Source organism: Schistocerca cancellata, chromosome 4 (assembly GCF_023864275.1).
Source record: "Schistocerca cancellata isolate TAMUIC-IGC-003103 chromosome 4, iqSchCanc2.1, whole genome shotgun sequence".
NCBI classification, from domain to species: Eukaryota; Metazoa; Arthropoda; class Insecta; order Orthoptera; family Acrididae; genus Schistocerca; species Schistocerca cancellata.
The window spans coordinates 380,811,142-380,835,556 of record NC_064629.1 but is presented as its reverse complement, the minus strand read 5'-3'; the positions used below and the strand labels follow the sequence as shown (position 1 = coordinate 380,835,556).

General features: G+C 39.9%; 1 protein-coding gene across 1 annotated transcript in view; it reads left to right on the top strand.

Moving 5' to 3' along the window:
- The window catches only part of LOC126183534 (dolichyl-diphosphooligosaccharide--protein glycosyltransferase subunit 1), a 103,902-nt gene that overhangs the window by 77,624 nt on the left and 1,863 nt on the right, over window positions 1–24,415 (top strand). The window contains exon 9 of the mRNA XM_049925602.1: window positions 11,562–11,686. Coding sequence (XP_049781559.1) covers window positions 11,562–11,686 — 125 coding nt within the window. The remainder of the gene's footprint in view (window positions 1–11,561; window positions 11,687–24,415) is intronic.

Sequence of the window (24,415 nt, the reverse complement as noted above, 5' to 3'; positions counted from 1 at the left end):
TACAGCGTAAAACCCAGGAGAGGGTAGGATCAGAACCCGTAGTCGCTGCCAGCCGGTCCCCTGTGATGGGGAATCCGTCCACAACCCGCTGCTCGGCAACATCCAGACGGAAACACAAAAGTTCGTCCTTATCGAATGCCAGATCAGGACCCATGGGAAGGCAAGACAGTGCATCAGCATTCGCATGTTGAGCCGTCGGCCGGAAATGAATCTCATAATTGAAACGAGACAAGTCAAGAGCCCAACGCTGGAGGCGGTGTGCAGCCTTGTCGGGAAGTGACGATGATGGATGAAACAAGGAAACAAGTGGTTTGTGATCCATAACAAGGTGAAATTTAGATCCATAGAGAAAAACACCAAACTTATGAAGAGCATAAATAATGGCCAAAGCTTCTTTTTCAATCTGAGAATACTTTTGTTGGGCATCTGTGAGCGTTTTGGAGGCATAAGCAGTGGGTTGTTCAGAGCTGTCTGAAAAACGGTGCGCAAGGACTGCATTGACCCTGTATTGAGAGGCGTCCGTGGCAAGAACAAGAAGTTGGCCAGGTTGATAAGTAGCCAGGCACGATGCCTGTTTCAGCATAGTCTTCAATTTCTGGAAAGCCGTATCACATGATGCGGACCAGTGAAAAGGTACGTTTTTATGCAACAGGCAATGCAACAGCTGAGCCACCGAAGCAGCAGACGATAAGAAGTTGTGATAGTATGCTATTTTCCCCAGGAAGGCCTGCAGTTCCTTAACAGATGTAGGGCGAGGAAGGGCATCGATCGCAGCAACAGTTTGCTGAAGTGGACGAATATCATCCCAAGAGAGTTGAAACCCCAAGTACGTGATAGATGCCTGAAAAAATTGTGATTTCTGAAGATTACACTTAAGACCAGCAGTCTGTAAGACATGAAAAAGTGTGCGGAGATTCCGAAGATGTTCTTCAGTGGTGGAGCCAGTGACAACAATGTCGTCCGTGTAATTAATATACCCAGGGACAGGGAGCAATAATTGTTCCAAGAATCACTGAAAGAGAGCAGGGGCGCTAGCAACCCCGAATGGCAAGCGTTGGTATTGATAGAGGCCAAAATGCGTGTTAAGGACCAGAAACTGCCGGGAGGCAGTGTCGAGAGGAAGTTGATGATAAGCTTCTGACAGGTCAATTTTAGAAAAATACTGGTCTCCAGCAAGTTTAGTGAACAGTTCTTCAGGTCGGGGCATAGGGTAAGTTTTGAGCATTTACAGTGGCTTTGAAATCGCCACAGAGACGAATATCACCTTTTGGCTTAGCAACGACAACGACAGGAGAGGACCACTCACTGGAAGTGACAGGAAGCAAGACCCCTGAAGTAGTGGACGATCCAGCTCCCGTTTTACCCGATCACGAAGGGCCACAGGACTGGGCCGAGCAGTGGGTTTGAGAGTGATATGAGCTTCAAAGTCGTTTGCACGGCCTAACCCAGGAGAAAAAAGGGATGAAAATGTCGTCGACAAGGAATCCAATTGAGCATAAGGAGTAGCATCAGAGATGATAAAGTCATCTATGGAGAACCCAAAAACACGAAAGGCATCGAAACCAAAATGATTCTCTGCATTACTCTGGTCGACCACAAATATGGGAACAGTGCGAACGATGGATTTGTAAGATACCTCAGCATTAAATTGTCCCAAGAGAGAAATCTTCTGTTTATTGTATGTCCGTAATTGCCGAGTGACAGGTGATAGGAGTGGAGAACCCAACTGAAGATACGTCTGGAGAATTAATTATAGTGGCAGCAGAACCGGTATCCACCTGCATGCGAACATCCCGACCAAGGATTTGGACAGTGAGGAATAACTTCCCTGAAAGGGAAGAAGTGCAATTGACAGACAACACAGAATCAGAATCAGCGTCATGTTCATGAACATCATGTATGCGGTCGGATTTGGAAACGGAAGACACATGACCTTTCTTTTTGCAATTGTGACACACAGCCCAATGTTAGGGACAATCCTCGCGTGAATGTTTCTGAAAACATGAAGGAAGTTGCCGGGGGTATTGCTGCAGTTTCTTAGCGGGCTGTTTACGGTTAGGCCGAGGCTGCGCGTGGGAGTGCACGTCGGCCGGCGGGGACGCGCCGCACGCGTCGTCAACAGCGCACAGAGGTTGTATTTCCTCGACATCGCCCCACGCCTCTATTTGCGCCCCAGTGGCACGAGAAATTTCAAAAGACTGCGCAATGGAGAGGACTTCATCTAGAGTCGGATTTGCTAACTGAAGGGCACGTTGCCGAACTTCTTTGTCGGGCGCCGACCGGATAATAGCATCCTGTACCATGGAATCGGCATAGGATTCTTTGTGAACATCAGTAACAAATTGACACTTTCGACTGAGGCCGTGAAGTTCAGCAGCCCAAGCGTGATGATGCGGTTGTTTTTAACAACGATAAAAGGCAACACGAGAGGCTACCACATACATTTGATTTTGAAAATAGACAGACAGAAGTGAGCACATTTCAGCAATGGACAAAGACTCAGGATCTTTCGAAGGAGCCAATTGCGACAACAACCAATACATTTAAGGTGAAATCCAGGAAAGAAACAGAGACTTACATGTTTGTTCGTCCGTGACATGAAATGCCAAGAAGTGCTGTCAAAGACGTGTTTCATAATCAGACCAGTCTTCCGCCGTCTCGTCGTAAGGAGGAAAAGGAGGTATAGCCAACGACGAGAAACACCCTGCATTTGACGCCGTGACGAAATCGCGAATCACTGATGTTAGAAGCGTTTGCTGTTCAATGAGGCCTTGAAATAGTTGGTCGACTGCAGCCATGGAAACCTGTGGGTCAACGATGAAAAGGAAAAATACACTAACTCGTCGCCAATTGTTATAACGTCAAGTTGAACACATATATTTCCAAACGACACAACACATATAAGTCACAGAGCAAGTTGACAAGCAAGACATGTGAACACGGTAACATTTGAATGAGCACTGAGTCCAAGTCTAGCGGCCACTGGCTGGCTGGCCGCTTAGGTGTCGCGGCTGCTGCATGGGTGGCAGACAGCGTCGCATGTAGAGGACGCGCGTAATTGCGCGGCGGCACTTTGAATGATCGGCGAGTCACAACACCATTACAGAGCCTCCACCAGCTTGAACAGTCCCCTGCTGACATGCATGTCAATGGATTCGTGAGGTTATCTCCAGACCTGTACACGTCCATCCTCTTGATACAATTTGAAACAAGACTTGACAGACCAGGCAACATGTTTCCAGTAATCAACAGTCCAAACTAGGTGTTGATGGGCCCAGGTGAGGTGTAAAGGTTTGTGTCTTGCAGTCATCAAGGCTACACAAGTGGGCCTTTGACTCTGAAAGCCCATATCGATGATGTTTTGTTGAACGGTTTGCACGATGACCTTGTTGATGGCCCAGCATTGAAATCTGCAGCAGTTTGCGGAAGGATTGCACTTCTGTTACATGGAACGATTCTCTTCAGTCATTGTTGGTCCTGTTCTTGGAGTATCTTTTTCCAGCTGCAGCAATGTTTGTGATTTGATGTTTTACCGGATTTCTGATACACTCGTGAAATGGTTGTACGGGAAAATCCCCATTTATTCGCTACCTTGAAAATGCTACGTCCCATCACTCGTGCGCTGACTATAACCCCACGTTCAAACTCACTTAAATCTTGATAACCTGCCATTGTAGTAGTAGTAGTAGTAGTAGTAGTAGTAAATGATCTAACAACTGCACCAGGTACTTGTTGTCTTATATAGGCATTGCCGACTGCAGTGCCGTGTTCTGCCTGGTTACATATCTCTGTATTTGAATACAAATGCCCATACAAGTATTTAGCGAAGGAAAAAATGTCTCCATAAACATCCTATTGTCTCTCAACTTATTCTCATTATTCCTACCTGAGTTATATGGTAGTGGAAGCAGATTTGTTACACAGTGTTCTGCTAGTAGTGGTCCTCTGAATTTACCCAGCAGGGTCTTCACGTCACCAACATTCCCTTTCTTCCAAAGATTCCCAGTTATGTCCACCAGTCATCTCTGTTAACTTTCATATGTGTGTAACCATTGCAATACGATCCTTGCAGCATCTTTATAAATTTGTCCACTGTCTGCTGTCATACCTACCTGATAAGGACTCAAATAACTGGAGCAGTATTCTAGAACTGTTCACAGTAGTGTCTTCGTTGTAAATTTTCCTTTTCATAGCCCTTTCAACAAATCTAAATTTTTCTTTCACCTTCTATGTTACTGTTACTTTGTGTTTGTCCCGTTAAATACCACTCCTTAGTATTGCCCCAAAATATTTAAATAATCTGGTGTTCACCAGTAATCTTGTAATACGTAATAGTCAGGACCTTTGTTATGGGCATTGTCTTGCCCTTTTCCACGTTTAAAGAGAGCTGCCATTCATCACACTAAGTGGAAATTCTGTCCAAGTGTCTCTGCATTTTCAGGTGATTGCCCAGCAACAATAATTTTCCTACACTAAGGAAAGTGATACTGTAGTAAGACAGTGGACTTGCATTAAGGATTACAGCAGTTCAAATCACCATATGGCCATCCATATTTACTTGTTCTATGGTTTCTCCAAATTGGTTAAGCCAAATGTTGGGACGGTTCCTTTGAAATGGACACAGCAGATTTCTTTTGCCATCCATCCTGAACTTGAGCATGTTCTCCATCTCTAATGACCTCGTCATTGAGAAGACTTTAGACCCTAATTTCACCTTTTTTTAAATACATTTCTGTAATTGAAAACACCTTCAATGAACAGTCTGATAATACTGGTGTGACCCTATGTAATCAGTTGTTGAAGTATACTGAGAATGTCCGTGGTCCTATTACACTTCCTTTGGGGCTCACTTGATAAAATGCTGGATTCTGTTAGTGAAAAATTCACGGAGCCAATCTTGGCTGTTAGTCAACAAGGTGATGCAGTCTTCAAGACTCTGGAAATACAGGAAGACAGATTCTACATGTTGACCTACGTTTATTGTTTGCAGTATATTTGGTGTTTCACTTGAGTAGTTTATTATTATTATTATTATTATTATTTAAGTTGCTGGTTAATTTTTTGAGAGAAACTTCTTTTTCTCCAATAACATTGTAATTACACAAGCTGCGACATTGTCGGGAATAAAACAGTGATCTGTATATACAATAAGTTTCCTTTAATTTACGTCTATGGTCACAAACTTTTTGTTAACAGATTACCGGTTTTGGCCAATAATGACCGTAATCAGATCTGCAGCAAAAACTGAGATAAAACATAAATATACTCGCAGATTGGCTACAGCTTAAAAACAATACATAGATCATAATGAAAGTAGTATTGACAAATATATGCATTTGTGCACTTTTAAGTATACCTGTTTTATAAAAACAACATCCTAATGTACTGCAGCCATAGTGGCCCCGTCAAATGTTAACTGCAGAATCAGCACCAGCATCGTCAAATATATATAAATGACATGATATGCACGGGTCATGTTGTCAGTAGCACTAATGTTCAAAACAAGCTGCCGTACAGTAGTCACAAGCTATTTGTGTTGTAAGTTCACCACATGTCGCTAATGTCGGCATACACTAGTTTTCAATAATTAATTGCACAGCAAAAATAAAGGGGGATACAATAGTTGATGTCTGTAATGAGCTTATAATGTACATAAGGCATTACAGTAATAAAAAGCAATGAGAAAGAACATGACGAAAGTAAGATTGTTAAAAAGAGGAAGAGTTAAGAAACAGTAGTGACATATGCTCTAGTGCCAATATTTTAGAAAACGGCATAAATAATAAACACCTTTAATAGTGCACCAGATAATATAAAACAACCATAGAAGAAATTGCTAAAGAAGCCACAATGAAAGAAAACATAGTGTTGCACATAATCAGCGCTCTCTGTTAGCGTTAACACCAGAATTCCGCATAGGCCGGAAGTAGTTGGAGGAATGTGACCGCCAGAGGGCCCCTCATACCTGTGGCACTGCGTTGCAAGAAAAGAATGATAAAATTCTGTAACAGCGCATGACCCAACTTATCTGGTTAATGCGGTCTATGAAATGAACAGAGAAGGAACAAGAAAACACTAGAGTCATGCGTAAAACGTACGAAAACGAAGTAATATGTGAGGCACTCAATACTAAATTAAACTGTCAACAAACTATATATAACAGAGGCATGCAGTGATTAGAGTAAAACATTGTCAAATAAAGCAGGCTAAAGAAACGTATAACAAACAGCACGCACCCACACCCTCACACACAAAATAGAACCGGCAAAGATAGAATAAAAACCATTCCTATGAAATTTAACGGTAAAATGTCCCTGCAAATAGAAAAATGTTTGATGTCAGACGTGGCTTTCAGGATAACAACACCTTAAACTGTGAATAAAACATAAACTGAAAGGGAAGTGTGACAAATTTGATGGCTCTGGAGTATATAGGATTGACTGCAGTAACTGTGACAAATATTATATCAGTAAAACAGGCCACTGTTTTAAATTAAGGTTTAAAGAACACTCACAGCCACGGAACAAAACTGCTTTGGGACAGCATTTATCTGAAACTGGTCATTCCATAGGGAGCATTGAGAATTGTATGCGTATTCTTCACAGAGTGCGTGCTCTTAATTTGTTAGAGGAGTTTGAAATTTATAAAGCAAAAAATAAAGAACCAACAAAACTGCTTAACTGGCAGAGCGACTTTGTGCCCAATGCCTACTTTGCTTTATTTGACAATGTTTTACTCTAATCACTGCATGCCTCAGTTATATATAGTTTGTTGACAGTTTCATCTAGTATTGAGTGCCTCACGTATTACTTCATTTTATTACGTTTTACGCATGCACCATCAGTGTTTCAGTTCCATACAAGGCTGCACTAAAGACAGATCCCTCCAGAAAACAACTCCTAGTATTTAAATTTGTATTTGCTGTTAATAATATTTCTCCTTTCCAGAAATACTTTTGTTACTGTAATCAGCATGCATTTTGTATCATCTTTACTATGATCGTGGTCACTTAATTTTGTGCCCAAATAACAATACTCATCCAATACTTTTAGTCTCATCTTTCGTAAGCTGATGCTCTCAGCATTGCCTGGTTTAATTTGACTATGTTCCATTATCCATTTTTTTAAACTTATAATCTCTTTTGAAGGCAGTATCCATTCCATTCAACATATTTTACAAGGCCTTTGCCATCTCAGACAGAATTTTGGCAAATCTCAAAATTATGATTTCTTCTCCCTGAACATTTTCTGTTTCCATGTTTTTTTATTCATTTTATTCATAACTTGGACAGTGTAATGTAGGCCAAGGAATCTACAGCTGAGATCATCAGTGAACCAATGAAATGTCTGGTTTAGATCTTCCACTCGACTCCCCCCTACCGCAACCCCGAAATGTAGACATCTTAATACATTATTTTAACACTTCTTTTCGTCAGAGGTACCGGTAGAGTGTACCGGTGCGTACTGCCACAAATCGAGCACTGCTTACAACTATCAGCCACTTCTTTCCCTTCTGTAGCTGCCTAGATTTCAACAGTGGATGTACCACTGCTGAAGGAGGAAAAGCAGTGTCCATTGGCTCTGTCTCAATATCAGCAGAAGGCAGTGCCTAAAACCTGTTCAACATCAGTATGGGATTTTTGTTTTGGCCATTTGCTACATACAAACTTCCCTACGATACAACTTCAGATTTAAGGGCGTCCTGCCAGCCACCATCAGGTGACTGCTTAATATTAGTCTGTAGTTCTCTGCATATCACTTTTTCAATCGCAGAAGCTGGTAGGCTCTGTGTTTTATTGCAACAACATTAGACCCCCCTACAATTCCATCGCAGGTGAATCTTGCAGGTATATGAAGCCTGTTAGCAGGTAGCACTGCTGCTTCCAGGTATTTGCAAACAGCTGCCAGCTCCCTGATCATGATCCTGCGAAGGCCACAATCTGTAGCTATGTCTGCCTCTTTATGTAGCTGTTTTAAGACAAAAAGAAGTAAGGAAACCAAATGAAACATTAATTGCTGCTTACTTCCAAATATAAGCACATAAAAAACTAAACAAAATGCATGCACGAGCTTCAAATTGTGGCTGCTGAAAGTGTTGTAACTAACAAGAACCGATGCTTTGGGATCTCCTGCTCTACATTTGGCACTCACTTGATACTTGACTGACAGTGTAAAGTGTAAATGACATGTTGAGACTTTGAGTTGGTAGATGAGGCACACAAACTGAGAGTGTAATTAGTAGCAAGCTGTCTATGAAAGGCAGGAGTTCCAGGTTCGATTCCTGCTCTAACATACAATTTTAACTTGTCAAGAAATGCTAACTGTAATCACTGTTCTTCATTCATAAGATGAAAAAAATGTTACATTTCTTTTTGGCACATACTGAAGTCCTTGCAGAACAACTTGATCAGCTTTGTAGAAGCTAAACTGACTGACAAGCACACAGTTAATGCCCCCTATGTTCTGTTCCGTACAGTGACAAGAACTTCGTGGAAAATCCTTCAAGACAATGAATGTAATGGAAGTAATTGTTTGCATACTAGGCCTTCTGTATATTTGAAGTATGATAATATTTCGCATCACTTTGCTGTGTAATAGGTCAACAGACATCAGCTTTTGAACAGAAATATTATTTTAAGGGATGCAGTAAGACCTAAACAAGAAATTTGCACAACACAGTTTGGATTGTGTCAGACACCACAGGTTACCTCGATATTGCTAGATAAATGCTTGGTAACAGCAAATATTTACAGTGCACTTCAGGCATTTAATATGAAACTGATAAAATGGGAGAGTCAGGTGGCAACTCCTGAAGAACAAACCTAAATTGATATGTAGTAGTTTGTCTAGTTCTGCAACTGAAACTTATGATTAATTCAAAGATTTGAAAAAAAGAAATTTGTGTCATTTAATAATTTCAGCAAAACTGCTGGATGCCCATAATTTTTTGCCACAGTGTTTTGATCCATAGTCTTCTGACTAATGTTTGATGCAAACAACCTGGGCCCCTGACACTCAATATTTAATGCACAATAATGTTGCCAATCAAATCTGGAAAAGTGCAAGGACAATAACAGCACAATAATATTGGCACAATATTTATGCCTTCGTAGTGAACATGTTCGCACTTGATAATGTGGCACTCGTATGTATTGCAATTGAGTTTCTTGCCTTCTCGCAGAACACAAGCAGAAATTATGCAGAATGGATTAAATAAGTCAGGAAAGCTTCCAGTAAATATTTCAATGGACCAGGGATCTTTCATTGGAGTATAGATTCATAAAGGTCAGCAACAACTAATTACAAATTAAACAAGTGAGCTGTGTAATTTGCCATGTGCATGTGCTGTTTTCTATGTACTCGTAGTTCTATATTATAAAAACTGTTGCAAACAATATATAACGGTTATTTACTGATTACTAGTTGAAAATTTGTGTGATCATATGTCCATGATGTGACAACAGTTGCAAGGAAATAAAGTGTGTGCTTACTGGACAGCTGAACATACCTTATTTGCCAATTCTGAAAACTGCTACAAGCAAAATAAATGTTATTTACTTTTTCTCTTCTTTATGGAAATTCCTTTGGGGTAAATTGAATGCTTCTTGGTCTCTGCAGTAAGTGCTATTGATTGCGTAGTACTATCCTCACTCGGTACAATACATTACACAATATATTCACTGAGTGTCAGTATTTTTAAGACCCCCTTAAGTAAATTGTGTAAACTTTTAGTCCCGCTGTCAGATGCTCAATATTATTGTGCAGTACTGAATATTGAATGTATGAGGGTCCCTTAATCCTTTGACTACTGCAGACGAGTGAACTCCTCATGCTCTGCTGCTCCCCAGGTACTGAGTACATGTTTAAACACGATCTCGCAGTTGTCCTTAAGGGCTATTGATGTATTCTACATGTCCTGGTCCGCCAACCCTTCCACTGCTGTGGAGGAGTTACTTCCATATCTCAATGAATAAAAGGAAGTTGAGTGTTTATCATACAACACAAGTGCCTCTTTACATTCTATCCTTTGCAAAAATCTTGTTTTGATATCGTGAACCGTAAATGAAATATGACGATGGTTATGACCACGATTCCCGATGTGCAGGGGCAGAATTGGGCGCACTGTGTGCAACCATCCTTTGGATATAAAAATGAATATCTTGAGAATGAAATGTGATATCATTGTGCTCTCAATTTTAAATAAAATTTCAATGTGTTATCTACATTTCAAACACAGCAATGTACGAGCTCAAATGAACCATACACAAAGTCTAGGAAATGCATTTCTACCTTTGCAAATTCTTTAAAATTTCATGGAGTGCTTTACTTAATTTGATGCTGCTCTGTAACTATTACTAATAATGAAAAGAAATTCCATCCTTTATTGAGTGAAGATAGCAGATGGCAAGTCATGCAAAAATCAAATTGTTTTCACTGAGTAGTTTTTCTTAACATCAGGTAACAAGTATTTCGTAGTGGTTGGAATGCTGCCTCACAACATAGGTAGTACATTAGGGGAGCAGTGACAGTGATGAGAAAGCCTCACTAAGCATGGACTGCAGAGAGCACATCTGTAGCTGTGATAGGGTTCAGGAAAATATTGCCCTAAAACATAGCAAGATTTCAGTTGGTGTGTGTGTGTGTGTGTGTGTGTGTGTGTGTGTGTGTGTGTGTGTGTGTCAGCACAGCTATGAACTTCACTCCTTCCATTATTTGTATTCCACCCAACCGGAACTTTGTAGTCTCATATTAAGACTTGTCCATTCACATGTAATCCTTTAGTTGTAGGTCATCATTGACAGAGCCCAAAAGCACTGAAGTGGTTTCTGCCAGAAGCCAAAAATCACTTTAACTTGAAGTTTACTCAGTACTCTACTCATAACAGTGTGTGCCATCATCCTCTTTTTTTGGTATTCCTTTGATGCAACTGTATTTCATGCTGTATCTGACAAGACATATTTCCATGAGCATATCTCCATCTGAGATGATGTAGGCTTGATTAATTGTCATTTTGAGAAGGCCCATTGCCTTTGCTGGGCGGTGGCAACTAGTGTTCAAGAGTGTCTTAAAGAATTTCCCTTTTCTTTTGCAGTTAAACAACCACTGCCTTTTGCTATTTATTTTTTCATCATTTGTTGTCCCCATACAAATTATCTGTTTTATTGTCGAGGTTACTTTGGCATCCTCCACATTTTGTAAGCTCTTACGTGTTGAACAAAATGCTTTCGTTTCCAGATAACTTGTTTCCTTACTCTAAATATAGCAAATTACTGTCAAATCGTTATATTTTTCTGGATTAATAGGTGAACAAAGAATAAACTCTCAAGTGTTAATTACTGTTAACTGCAGCTCCCTCACATCTTTTATCGCTTCCTTTATCTGCACTTCTTTTTTTCCCTACATATGTAGCATGTGTTTCTCCTGCACTCCATTGCCCCATCTATTATGGAACAGCAACTTCTGAGTGCTTTCAGTCTCCAGACCGAGATCTCCAGTCTAACCTAGTCAGTTATCCACATAAGAGAAGCTCCTGATTTTGTAATAAACATTTTTCTTTTTCAGAGTGCAATGAAAAGTATAAATCAAGAATATAAGGCACAAACATCAGCCATTGCTGAGCTGTTATTGAAACTGAAAGATGCACCAGATATTGCTGAAAAGGTTTCTGAGCTGCAGAAAGCAGACAGGTAATATATTTTACACTTAACTGCTAAATAGCTTGAATGTAATGACTGGAGGAAATATAATGAATCTTGAATTCAAGCCAGACTGCGGAATTTCAACTTGGCCATTTATCTGTCAAACATGTTTCTCCCAAATGCAGAATAAAAAGAAAGTATTCATGCTTGCATGTACACTGTGCTTTAGAAGAGACAAACATACTCATCTCTGTTTAATTCAAACAGGTTACTTCAAGCCAAACAAAAGTTACGTGGCTAGTGCAGCAACATGAAGTGTGGAAAAAATATTTCTCTCTAAAGGCAATTCAATCCTATAGATATTTTTTATGGTTCATGTAATTCTTCATTGTAAACTGCAAGCTCACTTCCTTTGTTTTGAGTAGAATGGCAAATCAGTTTGTTAATTAATGCTGTCAATCAACAAGGAACCTTATTCCATAATTTTTCAGGTGTGCATCTGGGATATTTTTAATTCATGTTTTGATATTTCGGCTGATAACCTTTAAAACTTTCTCAAGATGAGTTCTCGCAACAACAGTGTTACCTCTGATGCTTGCAAGTTTAATCTAAAGTGTGTAAAGTGATTTAAAAACTTGCAAGCAGCTATCTTGAGAATGGCTGAAAGGTTGCCAGCCAAAATATGGGAACATGAATTAAAAATATCCCAGACACACACCCAAAAAATGATGGAATAATTGCTTTGCTGGGAAAACGTCAAGAAACATGTAACAAAAAACCTTTCCACTGAATCCACAGTGCCATACATTGATAAAGCTTACTACCGGAGCAACTTCAGAAGCCTCTGGTAAACTTTTCGTAAAACTGTGACTTCTGCTGGATGAAGTAATTTTGTTTTAGCGTGTAACAGATAAAGTAATGTAGGAGGAGAATTAGGAAACCAGGAGAAATACTGTCTCACCAACAGGAAGCAGAAAGTAATTTTGGAAGCTGTGAATTACAAACTGGACATAGCGCTCACACCAGACTAGGATGTTATTCATCATGGAGTCTCACAAGGTTCTGTTCTAGATACTTTATTGTTTCCAGTTTATGCTAATGATTTGTCTGAAGCTGGGATGATGAGTGCAAATTTACTATGTTCGTAGACAACACCAGCATTTAACTGACTTTCTGTTAGCTCCATTTCTGCCAACCTAAGCAAGACAAATTTTATGCTGTTTCAGTCAAGTCACAATGATAGTGGAATTTGATGACCAGCAATTGCAGGGAGTTGATCACATCATATTCCTGGGCCTTCACTTAAGACTGCAAACTGAACTGGGAATATCACATACTTCAAACTGTGAAGAGATTGAGCTTAGCTGCTTTTGGATTAAGAGTGCCTTCTCATATTACAGTGCTCTCTTCAATACCAAATGGTCTGAAAGACAGCGTATTTTGCATCTGTGCATTCCATCATGTCATATGAAATTATCTTCTGGGCGAACTCTTGTCTTGTGCAAAAAATCTTCATTGATCAGTGAAGTGTGATTACAGTCATTCGTAGAGTAAGTCTAAAAACCTCCTGTTGCAAATTGTTTAATTAACTGGGAACACTTAACGTTTCTTCTCAGTACATTTTTCTCTCTATTTGTGTCCTTATAAAGAACCCCATTCCTCTGAAAGCATCTAGCAGTCCGAGTGCATGACATAAAATATAAGAAAGACTTAGACTACCAACCAAAAAAATCTGCCTCTCGTGCAGTGAGGTGCTAAGTATGCTGGTGCAAAAAATTCCAACTTTCTTCCCACTGTGCTTAAAATCTTAAGGATGGGTAAATCCTTTGTCGAAACTAAATGAAGCAAATTTCTCTTGAACCACTCATTCTACTATGTTGAGGAATCAGTGAATGAAAGATACAGGTATAATTTTCATGATTGTCAAATGTTAATAAAATTATTTTACATCTAGTGTATTCAAAGCTTATTTAGGATTGATAACTACAGAGAAAGTAGTTGAGTGAGGTTCACGAGAAAGGTACGGCACAAATTCAGCCAATACTGTGAGACCTTCAGCCGCAGAAACCATCTGCTGTTGTCAGTCATACATGGCCCACTGTATAACACTGCCTGCTTGCTCTGTGCTGAAGTTCGAGGGGTCTTGCTGTCCTGTGGGATCATGTGTTGCACACTGTTATTTTGTATGTTTTCATTTCTTGCAATTGTATGGTTAATATTGTATCTGTCATTACTATTTTGTGTTGTGTGGTACTGAACAATGTCGGAAGCAGGTTCGTCAAATGTTATTCAGTGTAAATCTTCATTAGGAGTTGTCATATGAGATCACTCAAGAAATAGCTCACATTTACATGCCTACGCTATCAGCAATTGGTTTTGATAATTCTTCCAACTGTTTTGTTGTTGTTGATGTCGACAAGATGCCTCATAATATGTCAGACCAAGAGGAGGAGATGATAGGCTTAATAAATACATGAGCTGGACAGAAATGTGGAAACACGAAAAACACAACACAACACGACATTAAGTCACTCTCAAGTAAACATTTAGTGATGTTCGTAGGTATAACAGTAACAGGTCACACATTATGTCTTACAAGAAACAAAATATAAGAGAATATTGCAAGAACATCAGAATTTCGTCAAGCCCACTAAAAAGCATATACCAGTAACCTAGGTTACTGTGCACGTAATGTACGTCCAGATTCACCATAAAGTAGGCTACCTGGTATTATTCCTTTAATTGTGGTTTTTGGTATGCCAGTTTTGTTGGGGTATTTTCTCATGATTTATTATACTACAGCATCATATATGATCTGTTAGTGCAATACACATAAGAAAATGAAAATTAGTAGTTGAAATTAGGCAAGCAGTCAAAACTAGATAATTATGTAGAATGAAACACTTTGTTTTAAATGAATTGATAGTCTCAGTGGAAAAGAATAAGTCCATTTCATTATTATTATTATTATTATTATTATTATTATTATTATTCCCTTCCTCCGTTGGCTGGGAGAGCTGTTGCACTGTATACAGACACCTTTGTGGCCTTTGCTCTTTGAAGATTCTGGATGAACTGCCACTGACTAGTTATATATGTTGGAAACCGCTATTGGCCTCGGGTCACATACCTTTTGGCTTCTCAGGAATAACTGAAACTGGGAGAATCCACTGCCTGAAAACAACTACCGCTCTGCACTGATGATGACTGGTCCCAACTGTTGCTCAAATGGACCTAATGCAGCTCTTCCACAACTCAATAACGCTAGTTCCATCTTTTTACACTGAATAGTCTGTAAGTTTGTGCACGTTGAGTGAAGTGTTCACACGTCTTCTGTGTGAGGTGTGGCAACTCTCCTTCATGACTCCACGCGTTCCTGCAAAGATGTCAACCCTAAAGTAATTTTGAACAGGCTATAGAAAAGGTTACTTTCATCCAGTCACTGCATAGTATGATATTTGTATTGTGTATATGTTGCTGAACTGATTGGCCAATAGTATGATAACTGTTCCTGTCAAACTTTTCTGAAAGGGTCATCATTAAAGTGTGAATATGATAATCATTTGTTTTATTTGTGGTATCTATTTGTAAAAGTGTTGAGTAGTAAACTATAATAAAATTTATATGTAATCATAATATCGGCACATTCTACAAAGGGCGTTCAAAAACTTTTGCACAGTTGTCTCTAATTTATTTATTTTTTGCAAGAGGAGAGTGAAGTTTTTTGTGAACATACTTCGAACATTTAGCTATACATAGAGCCTACTCAATGTAGCCTCCATCAGCTGCAACGCATCTGGCCCATCATTCTTTCCATGATATAAATGCACTTTGGTAAAATTCTGGGGATAGACTTTTACACCATCGCTTGACACAGGAAATGAGGTCTTTCTCACTAACAAATGTTTTACCGTGCACGTGGACCTTCAGACGGCCAAAGAGGTAAAAATCAGATGGAGCCAAGTCCAGACTGTAGGGAGGATGAGGAACAATTTTCAACCCATTTTCCTGATTTTCTCCTGCGTCATAAAGGCTGTATGGGGTTTGGTATTGTCATGGTGTAGTCTGGTGAGCTGACCCTGAAGCTGTGGTCTGTGGGTCTTCATGGCACGTCGCAGCTTGTCCAATGACAAACAGTAATGGTCCTTGGTTAATTGTGGAGCCAGGTTCCAAAAAGTCAATGAAAATGACGCCATACTGATCCCAGAAGAAGGATGCCATCACCTTTCGTTCTGCTGTCCGTGAAAGTCTTGGGTTCTTCTTCTTAGGGGAACTTGGATGATGCCACTTCTTGGATCGGGTTTTGCTCTCAGGTTCAGAAAAAAACAACCCTGTTTCATCCCGGGTAATAACGCCGTCGAAATACTGTTTCCACTCTTCAGTAAGTGTCTTATTGAGACCCTCACACACATACTTCCTCAGTGTTTTCATTTCCCTTGTCGATAATCTAGGCACCCAATGTGCACAGATTTTTCTGTACCCTGGTGACTGTACTAGTGATACCACACTACCCAATGACAAACAAGTCATTTTTGCAAGCTGTCGTGTCGTCACTCATCTGTCATTTTGGATGATTTGTTCAATGGTCTCCTTATTCACATCACTCACTGCCGTCGATGGTTTACCGCATCGTGGATTGTTCAGTAGAGAGAAATCACCTTCTTTAAACCTCTGCACCCGCCGCTGTACAATGCTGCGATCCACTGTGTCCTCCCCATAAACAGGGAGCAACTACCTGTTAATCGATGTGGCCGAGTCATCGCCGGTCTTGAAGAGGAACTCCATCACCGACTGTTGTTGCAATCTGGCATCTACTTCACGGTCCATTATGGCTCACCTGTAAATAAAAGAAAATACTTTTATACACCAACTTATAGCTAAATGTTCCAAGTATGTTCACAAAATATTTCATTCTCCTCCTGCAAAAAATAAAAAAAAAATTAGAGATGATTGTGCAAAACTTTTTGAACATCCTTTGTACATTTGGGGCTGGCTCACCACTGTAAGAATCTGATTTCCAGCACTGGATATATATCAGAAATATTAGTTTTCACATCAGTCTTAGTTCTTGTTTGTAAATATTAAAGGTCAGGAAAATAAATAAAAGTGTACATTTGCTCTTGTTCAGTCAGGTGACTCCAGCAACATTGGTTTTAAGTCTTGATCTGCAAAAGATTTATAGGTGGTTGGTGTAGCAATCATTTAGTTGCAAGGGTACAGGTAGAGGAAGACAGTTGTTTCATTCAGACCTTATTTGAATATGATAAAATTCATGATAGTAGTCTTACTTCCCTGTCTTTCTATACACAATTCCTAAATTTTGGTCCGGAGTGGTTTCCTTGTGATAAAATTACTGTCAGTGAGAGATGATGTTACAAAATAGTGTTGAATAGTAACTGGGGTAACTTAGATTGTAAATGGGATGTATTAGCATCTTTATTGTGACTGTATTTTATGTTACAGAAGTTGAGATGCATGCATAGGGATTGACTGTGTACTGAAGTATCTTAGAGGTGGACATGCAGTTGTGTTTGGAATTTACACGACAAGATTGGTGTGTTTTACTGGAGAATTAGCCACCTTATTTACCAGTATTTGCACTTATTTGCAAATCTTACATGCAGATATTTGAACTAGTGCTTTCTAGAAGAGTAGAATGTGCTCAATGCTTAGATGTCTTCCACACAAAACCATCTACATACACGTTTGTGCTCCACAAGCCACCTTGTGGGGTGTGGTGGATGGTACATCTGGTACTACAATCAATTTCCCAGTTCTCTCTTCCATTTGTGAATGCTTTGCGGAGAGAATGACTCGCTAGACTTCCACATGAGCTTTAATTTCTGATTTTTTTCGTCATCCATTTCACTATCCATATGTGGGCAAAAGTAATGTGTGTCCCAGTTCTTCTCGGAACAGATATGCAGAATTTCAGCAATAACTTCCTCCGTGACACGCAATGCTGTTCTTGTAGAGACTGCTACTGGAATGTGTTGATCGTCTGTGTAACACTCTCAGGCCACCTAAACGATCCTGTGGTGAAATGCGCCACACTTTGTTGGATCTTCTCTCTCTCTCTCTCTCTCTCTCTCTCTCTCTCTCTCTCTCTCTCTCTCTTCTGTTTTACTAAACCTGGTAAGAATCCTGGACTGATAATCAGTTCTCAAGAAACAGTCGAACAAGTGTCTTATAAGACACTTCTTTCATGAATGAATTACATTTACTTAACAATGTGGGAAAAGATAGATTGCTACTTAACTGTAAAGATACCATGCTAACCCTCAGATTTAGCGGTAAGAGAGTGCAGTGGACAGCCCATCAAAAATTGAACACAGATCTAGCATGTAAACAGGAAGAAGGTGTACTGAACTGTGAAAAACAGGCAAAATAGAAACAGTAAACGGTTGAAGAATAAGAAGTGCAATGTAAAGCATGTGTGAAGAGAGATGGCGTCGTGGTTAAGTGGTTATGGTGTTGGACTGCTAAGCAGGTGTAATGTGTTCAAACATCCCTCATGCGGTGTTTTTCCATTTCGCTGTTTGCTTTATTCAAATTTGTGTCTGTGTCATGGTGTAAGATCCATTTGCAACAGTGAGGCGTAAGATAGGAACCAATAATGGCAGCTGATTCAGCACAACTACTACATTAGCAGTTGAAAGGAAGTGGCTTTCGAATGGGGACCACAAACATTTGATGACAAGGCGACAAGTCAACCGAATCCTCCACTGGAAAATACAGCTGGTGTGTCATACATGACATTAGTGACAGTAGGTGTGTCATATGATAGGAATCTCTTAGTATGCACTAAATTTGTACATCTGGTAAGTGAGTGAGATACACCTCCTTGCCTGATATAAGTGTTCGTATGAATGTGAATGTGATCACTCCCAAGGAAATGATGAAAACTTATAATTTTTCACATAATCTGCAACAAATGGATGCAACAGTTTCACATCTGTGCTCTGTCAAAACAAATGTTTTTAACGTTTTTGAAGTTGTGTTCCATTTTGGGAGTCTTGACTCTTGAATTCCTTTTTTTTAACATATTCACACTTGTTTATTTGTTGTTTTCATTTCTGTGGGACATCGATGTGGTATCTCGCCTGCTCTCACCATTCATCACATTTATTTACGACACTAATGTATTCTTACCACATGACTCGTATTCTATCACCAAAGTGTAGTATGACAACTGCCAAGAGCAGTTGTACCCAATAGCGGAGGTTGAGAAAGTCACATCCGAGATCAACGCAGAATCATAATAGCCATGGTTTAGATCTTCCACTCACCTCCAAACCAAAGTACTGCAATTGTTTCTGTGAATGATGCTGCAAATAAAGAGCCATGCTTCTACCCTGTGTATGACTCTCCACCAATTCAACCAATTGTCTAAAGCAACCAAGGATGGCCACAGAAGCCAGATGGCACACATCTTTCCTGCTGACACAAGATACTACTTGCAGCAGGTGCACCCAGTGCATTCAATAGTCACTGGCAGAGCCTCCTCCATGTCCCAGACAAGATCTCCCGGCAAGCATACCGAGTGCACACTAGCGTTCTTTCCTGACCTGCCAGCTGTTTCTCTGAGGGGCTGTAGTACCCACCCAATGACCAACAAACACACCCTCTGTCATTTTTGAGATTTAGCAGGAAAGTTGGCCACTGGCCCAACAGATGAGGTATTCCATTCTGCCTCTGAATTACTTGTATTATCAACAATGGGTAGCCTCTCATATTTGTTACGAAGAGGCAGCCGTGAGGGCTGTACCCACTCTTGCCCTCAATCTAGAGATGACCAAACCCAAGATGTCTGGCATCTACTTTTGAGTGAAGACAGACCGATCAAATGTTGTGCATTTGGAGTTGCAGTGACAATGGCATTATTAGGGGATTCCAGTAGCACCATAAGTGTTGCAGACTTCACCAGTGGTGTTGTAATGTTGCTGCAGCTTAATAACAGCAGCTTATAGTTGTTTGCAGACAGAGGCCACACAGGCACAGTCCTATCCATTTCTTTTAAAGAAGAAAACAAAAAGGGGCTCCAGCATTTTCAGATGACAGTGAAGGTGATACTACTAAACATTTATTAGTTTATTTATTTATTTTGCTGTTAAGTGAGAGAGTGCAGTGGTTTGCACACTGGACTCATATTCAGAACAGCAGTTCACATTTGCATCCTACCATCTAGATTTAGGTTTTTTGTGTTTTTCCTAGGCAACTAATGTTGGCTGAGATGGTTCCTGGAAGGGTGACAAATCCAGTTTCCTACCCCATCCTTCCCACTAATGTGAACATGTGCTTGATCTCAAATGATGGAATTGTAACTTTTGATTTTCCTTCTTCTTTGAACTGACAGTAATAATATGCAGTGTTCAAAATTATTTTTGAACAGGTAATAACAGTGCAGATGCTTCACAAAAAGAAACTGCATAACTGTGTTGAAGCTATCGTAATCACCACAGTTTTATATCACTCGTATTCTATCACCAAAGTGTAGTATGACAACTGCCAAGAGCAGTTGTACCCAATAGCGGAGGTTGAGAAAGTCACATCCGAGATCAACGCAGAATCATAATAGCCATGGTTTAGATCTTCCACTCACCTCCAAACCAAAGTACTGCAATTGTTTCTGTGAATGATGCTGCAAATAAAGAGCCATGCTTCTACCCTGTGTATGACTCTCCACCAATTCAACCAATTGTCTAAAGCAACCAAGGATGGCCACAGAAGCCAGATGGCACACATCTTTCCTGCTGACACAAGATACTACTTGCAGCAGGTGCACCCAGTGCATTCAATAGTCACTGGCAGAGCCTCCTCCATGTCCCAGACAAGATCTCCCGGCAAGCATACCGAGTGCACACTAGCGTTCTTTCCTGACCTGCCAGCTGTTTCTCTGAGGGGCTGTAGTACCCACCCAATGACCAACAAACACACCCTCTGTCATTTTTGAGATTTAGCAGGAAAGTTGGCCACTGGCCCAACAGATGAGGTATTCCATTCTGCCTCTGAATTACTTGTATTATCAACAATGGGTAGCCTCTCATATTTGTTACGAAGAGGCAGCCGTGAGGGCTGTACCCACTCTTGCCCTCAATCTAGAGATGACCAAACCCAAGATGTCTGGCATCTACTTTTGAGTGAAGACAGACCGATCAAATGTTGTGCATTTGGAGTTGCAGTGACAATGGCATTATTAGGGGATTCCAGTAGCACCATAAGTGTTGCAGACTTCACCAGTGGTGTTGTAATGTTGCTGCAGCTTAATAACAGCAGCTTATAGTTGTTTGCAGACAGAGGCCACACAGGCACAGTCCTATCCATTTCTTTTAAAGAAGAAAACAAAAAGGGGCTCCAGCATTTTCAGATGACAGTGAAGGTGATACTACTAAACATTTATTAGTTTATTTATTTATTTTGCTGTTAAGTGAGAGAGTGCAGTGGTTTGCACACTGGACTCATATTCAGAACAGCAGTTCACATTTGCATCCTACCATCTAGATTTAGGTTTTTTGTGTTTTTCCTAGGCAACTAATGTTGGCTGAGATGGTTCCTGGAAGGGTGACAAATCCAGTTTCCTACCCCATCCTTCCCACTAATGTGAACATGTGCTTGATCTCAAATGATGGAATTGTAACTTTTGATTTTCCTTCTTCTTTGAACTGACAGTAATAATATGCAGTGTTCAAAATTATTTTTGAACAGGTAATAACAGTGCAGATGCTTCACAAAAAGAAACTGCATAACTGTGTTGAAGCTATCGTAATCACCACAGTTTTATATCACTTTGTGCTCTTGTTCCTGTCACCAATGATAACAAGATACCTCCCCCTCTTCAATGAAAGGAGACTTTGGACAAGGACTGGGCACGAAAGCTGCAGGCCTTATGGATCACAGGCACATGTTCAGGCCAGGTGCCATGAGAGCACTTGCAGCTTGTTTACAGGAAAAAATTCCAGAGCACCTTTAGATCCTCTGCTCATCATGGGCGGAAAACACGCACATATTTTGGTTTGTAGTTTTAGTCCATTCAGTTTCAATATGTTGTAATATGTTTTTAATTACACGGGCGCAAATGGAACATATACACAAAGTATTGAGCAAAAGATACATTATATTTGTTAAATATGTACAATATATTTCATTCACTCTTACACAGAAGTGTGAAGTTCCAAACAAGCTGGCTATGTGCAAAAATAACAAACTTTTTTTTTTACATCAGTATTTGCTAAGGTCATTTTGTTAACATTATTGCATTTAGAGTGAATCTGATGGTTATCAGATAGAAAACTCCATTCTATGAACATTAGTGAGAGTATTCCTGGGTTTTGATTCCATTAATTTCATCGCTGAAAAACTTTCACAAAAATATACGACTCCAAACATTCTGCAGGATCGAACAACTATTTTAAATAAATGCAGGAACTGTTCATAGGGATAGTCCTTGCAGAAGATTTTCAAATTTTATCCCTCACTATGTAACTACACTGAAAGTTGATGAGCTCCATTTGAATTTCAGGAAGTGCTTTTTCAGTGCCCTTTTCAAAAAAATGTTAAAATCAAATTCAAACATATTTAAGTCCCTAAATCTACTGTCATTGATTTCTCACAGAGCTTATAGCCCTGGAACAAATCCATCGAAATTTCATTCAGTGTCTCCTTTTTCAGTTTATATTTGCCCTGCAAAGTTGTGCCCAGGACATTCAAGTGCTCTCTCAAGATCTAATATCCATCGATAAATGTCCACCTCTCTTACTTTCTTCCATGTTCTATCCATGAATAATGCTGTGTCTTTACGTAAGTTAAAAAAAATTGTGTGAAGACCACATCTCTGCACATAAATAAGGCACATCACCACATTCACAGTTGAGTTGTCTCTGTGAAGATGTGAACTACTGATGATTGAAATTGTTCAGTCTTGAGTATGTTAATTTTCTTTACAACTATGCCCATAACACCATTTACTTTTGTGCATTTTGCCAGCATATTAATGTGCTGTAGAACAGTGTATTGGTGATTTAGTCCAGTGATGCCAGATTTGTGACCAAAGATCCAATGCAGTCAACAAAAGGTTTTCCCATGGAAAGACCATCTTTGTCAGTTATATTTTCTAAGCGAAACGTTACATTGTGAGCCATAGCTGTCACTCGTCGAGATCAGTAAGAGGAGCTCTTGCGTCAAGTTGAAGCTGGCGTCAACAGCTCTCACTAAAGTAGTAAGTTGAGCAGCATCAGGTACATAACTGCTTTTGTCCAAAGCAAGGATGGAAATACCAAATCATTATCCTTGTCTTTCAACTGTGCTTCCACATTTTTCAACTCAATACAGGCCGTGTTGCTGCACTAGCATCAGTTTGAAACTAGAAATTGGTAGATGTTTTATCTATTTCTGTATGTTTTGTTTTATTTTTTCATTTGGTCTGTATTTTGTCACTGTGAATGTGACTTTATTCAGTACACAGGAAGTTTGAATAACACTACCTGCAGTCACATTCTTTTATGTTTTGTTAGATTATGCAATGCATTTTGCACTCTGTGGGTGCATCTTCAGGTGCAAATAGTCTAATACATAATTTGCATTTGCTCTTCAGTGACATGAAATGCATGTTCCTGTTACAAGAAAGTTAGATGTTATGTTTTGTATTTCATGAGTCAAGAGCGGAAAATATGTGAGAAATAGTGGAACTTACTGAACAAATAAGGAAGATCATTTTTAACATTTTGAGGTCAGCATACATTGGTTTATTCATTTTGTCATCACACATCATGTCACTCAATGCATAAATTTGTTTACACATTGTAAAAACACTTCGCAGATTTAGTTTAACCTTATTGAGCAAGGATGAAGTTTATGCTGTATCAGGTTAAACTACACTGCTGGAAAAGGAAAATGGTACACCTGGAAAGACGACGTCGATTTTGCTCCAGTGGCATCAGATGCTACCTGGAGGATAATAAATGTACTAAAAATGGTTTTATCATCATCTGCCAACATATAGTGTAGTGTCGTAACTACCAGAGTGCCATCTGTGCCTACCATTGAATAGGGAATGCTCACAGCCAGATGACTCAGTGTAGTGCAAACGTGTGAAGCAAACAGCCAATCATACCACAGAGATGCACTCTCGCTTCCTACAGCCAACAGCATGAGTTTGAAGTAGATCAAATTGTGGCCTTCTGAGTGATGGAATGCTGATTTTGGAGGATTGTCACACAAGATAGACGTTCTGCGTCAGTTGTGCAACAATGCTGATATGAGTGGTTAGGTGAACATTCTCACATTTGTAGACTAGGTTCTGGACATCCATGCAGTGCAGACACTCACCAGGATTGTCGTATTGGAAGGGCAGCAGTGGCAAATTGTGCAGCTACCACAGCACGGATGAAAGGATTTGTGAGCCAGGTGTGTCAGCACAACCAGTTGTTAGCAATAGCACTGTGGGCATGCACACCTTTAGCCCATCTTCCACTCCACCACAGGATTGACATGCATGACTTGCTTGATTGATACCATCGGAGGATCACTTGGAAAATGAAATGGCGCGCCATGGTTTTCAGTGATGAAAGCAGACTCTGCCTGCACGCACATGATGGCTGTTTACATTTATGACGTACATCTCATGAGCACTATTGTTGAGTACATTTGCCCAAGACACACTGGTCCCACCCCAAGTCTTACGGCCTGGGATGTTAAAAGCTACAACTCTTGTTTTTCTGCAGGGAATGCTAACCAGCACTTGGTAATTGCAGAATGTTGTTAGACTCATTCTTTTGCCAT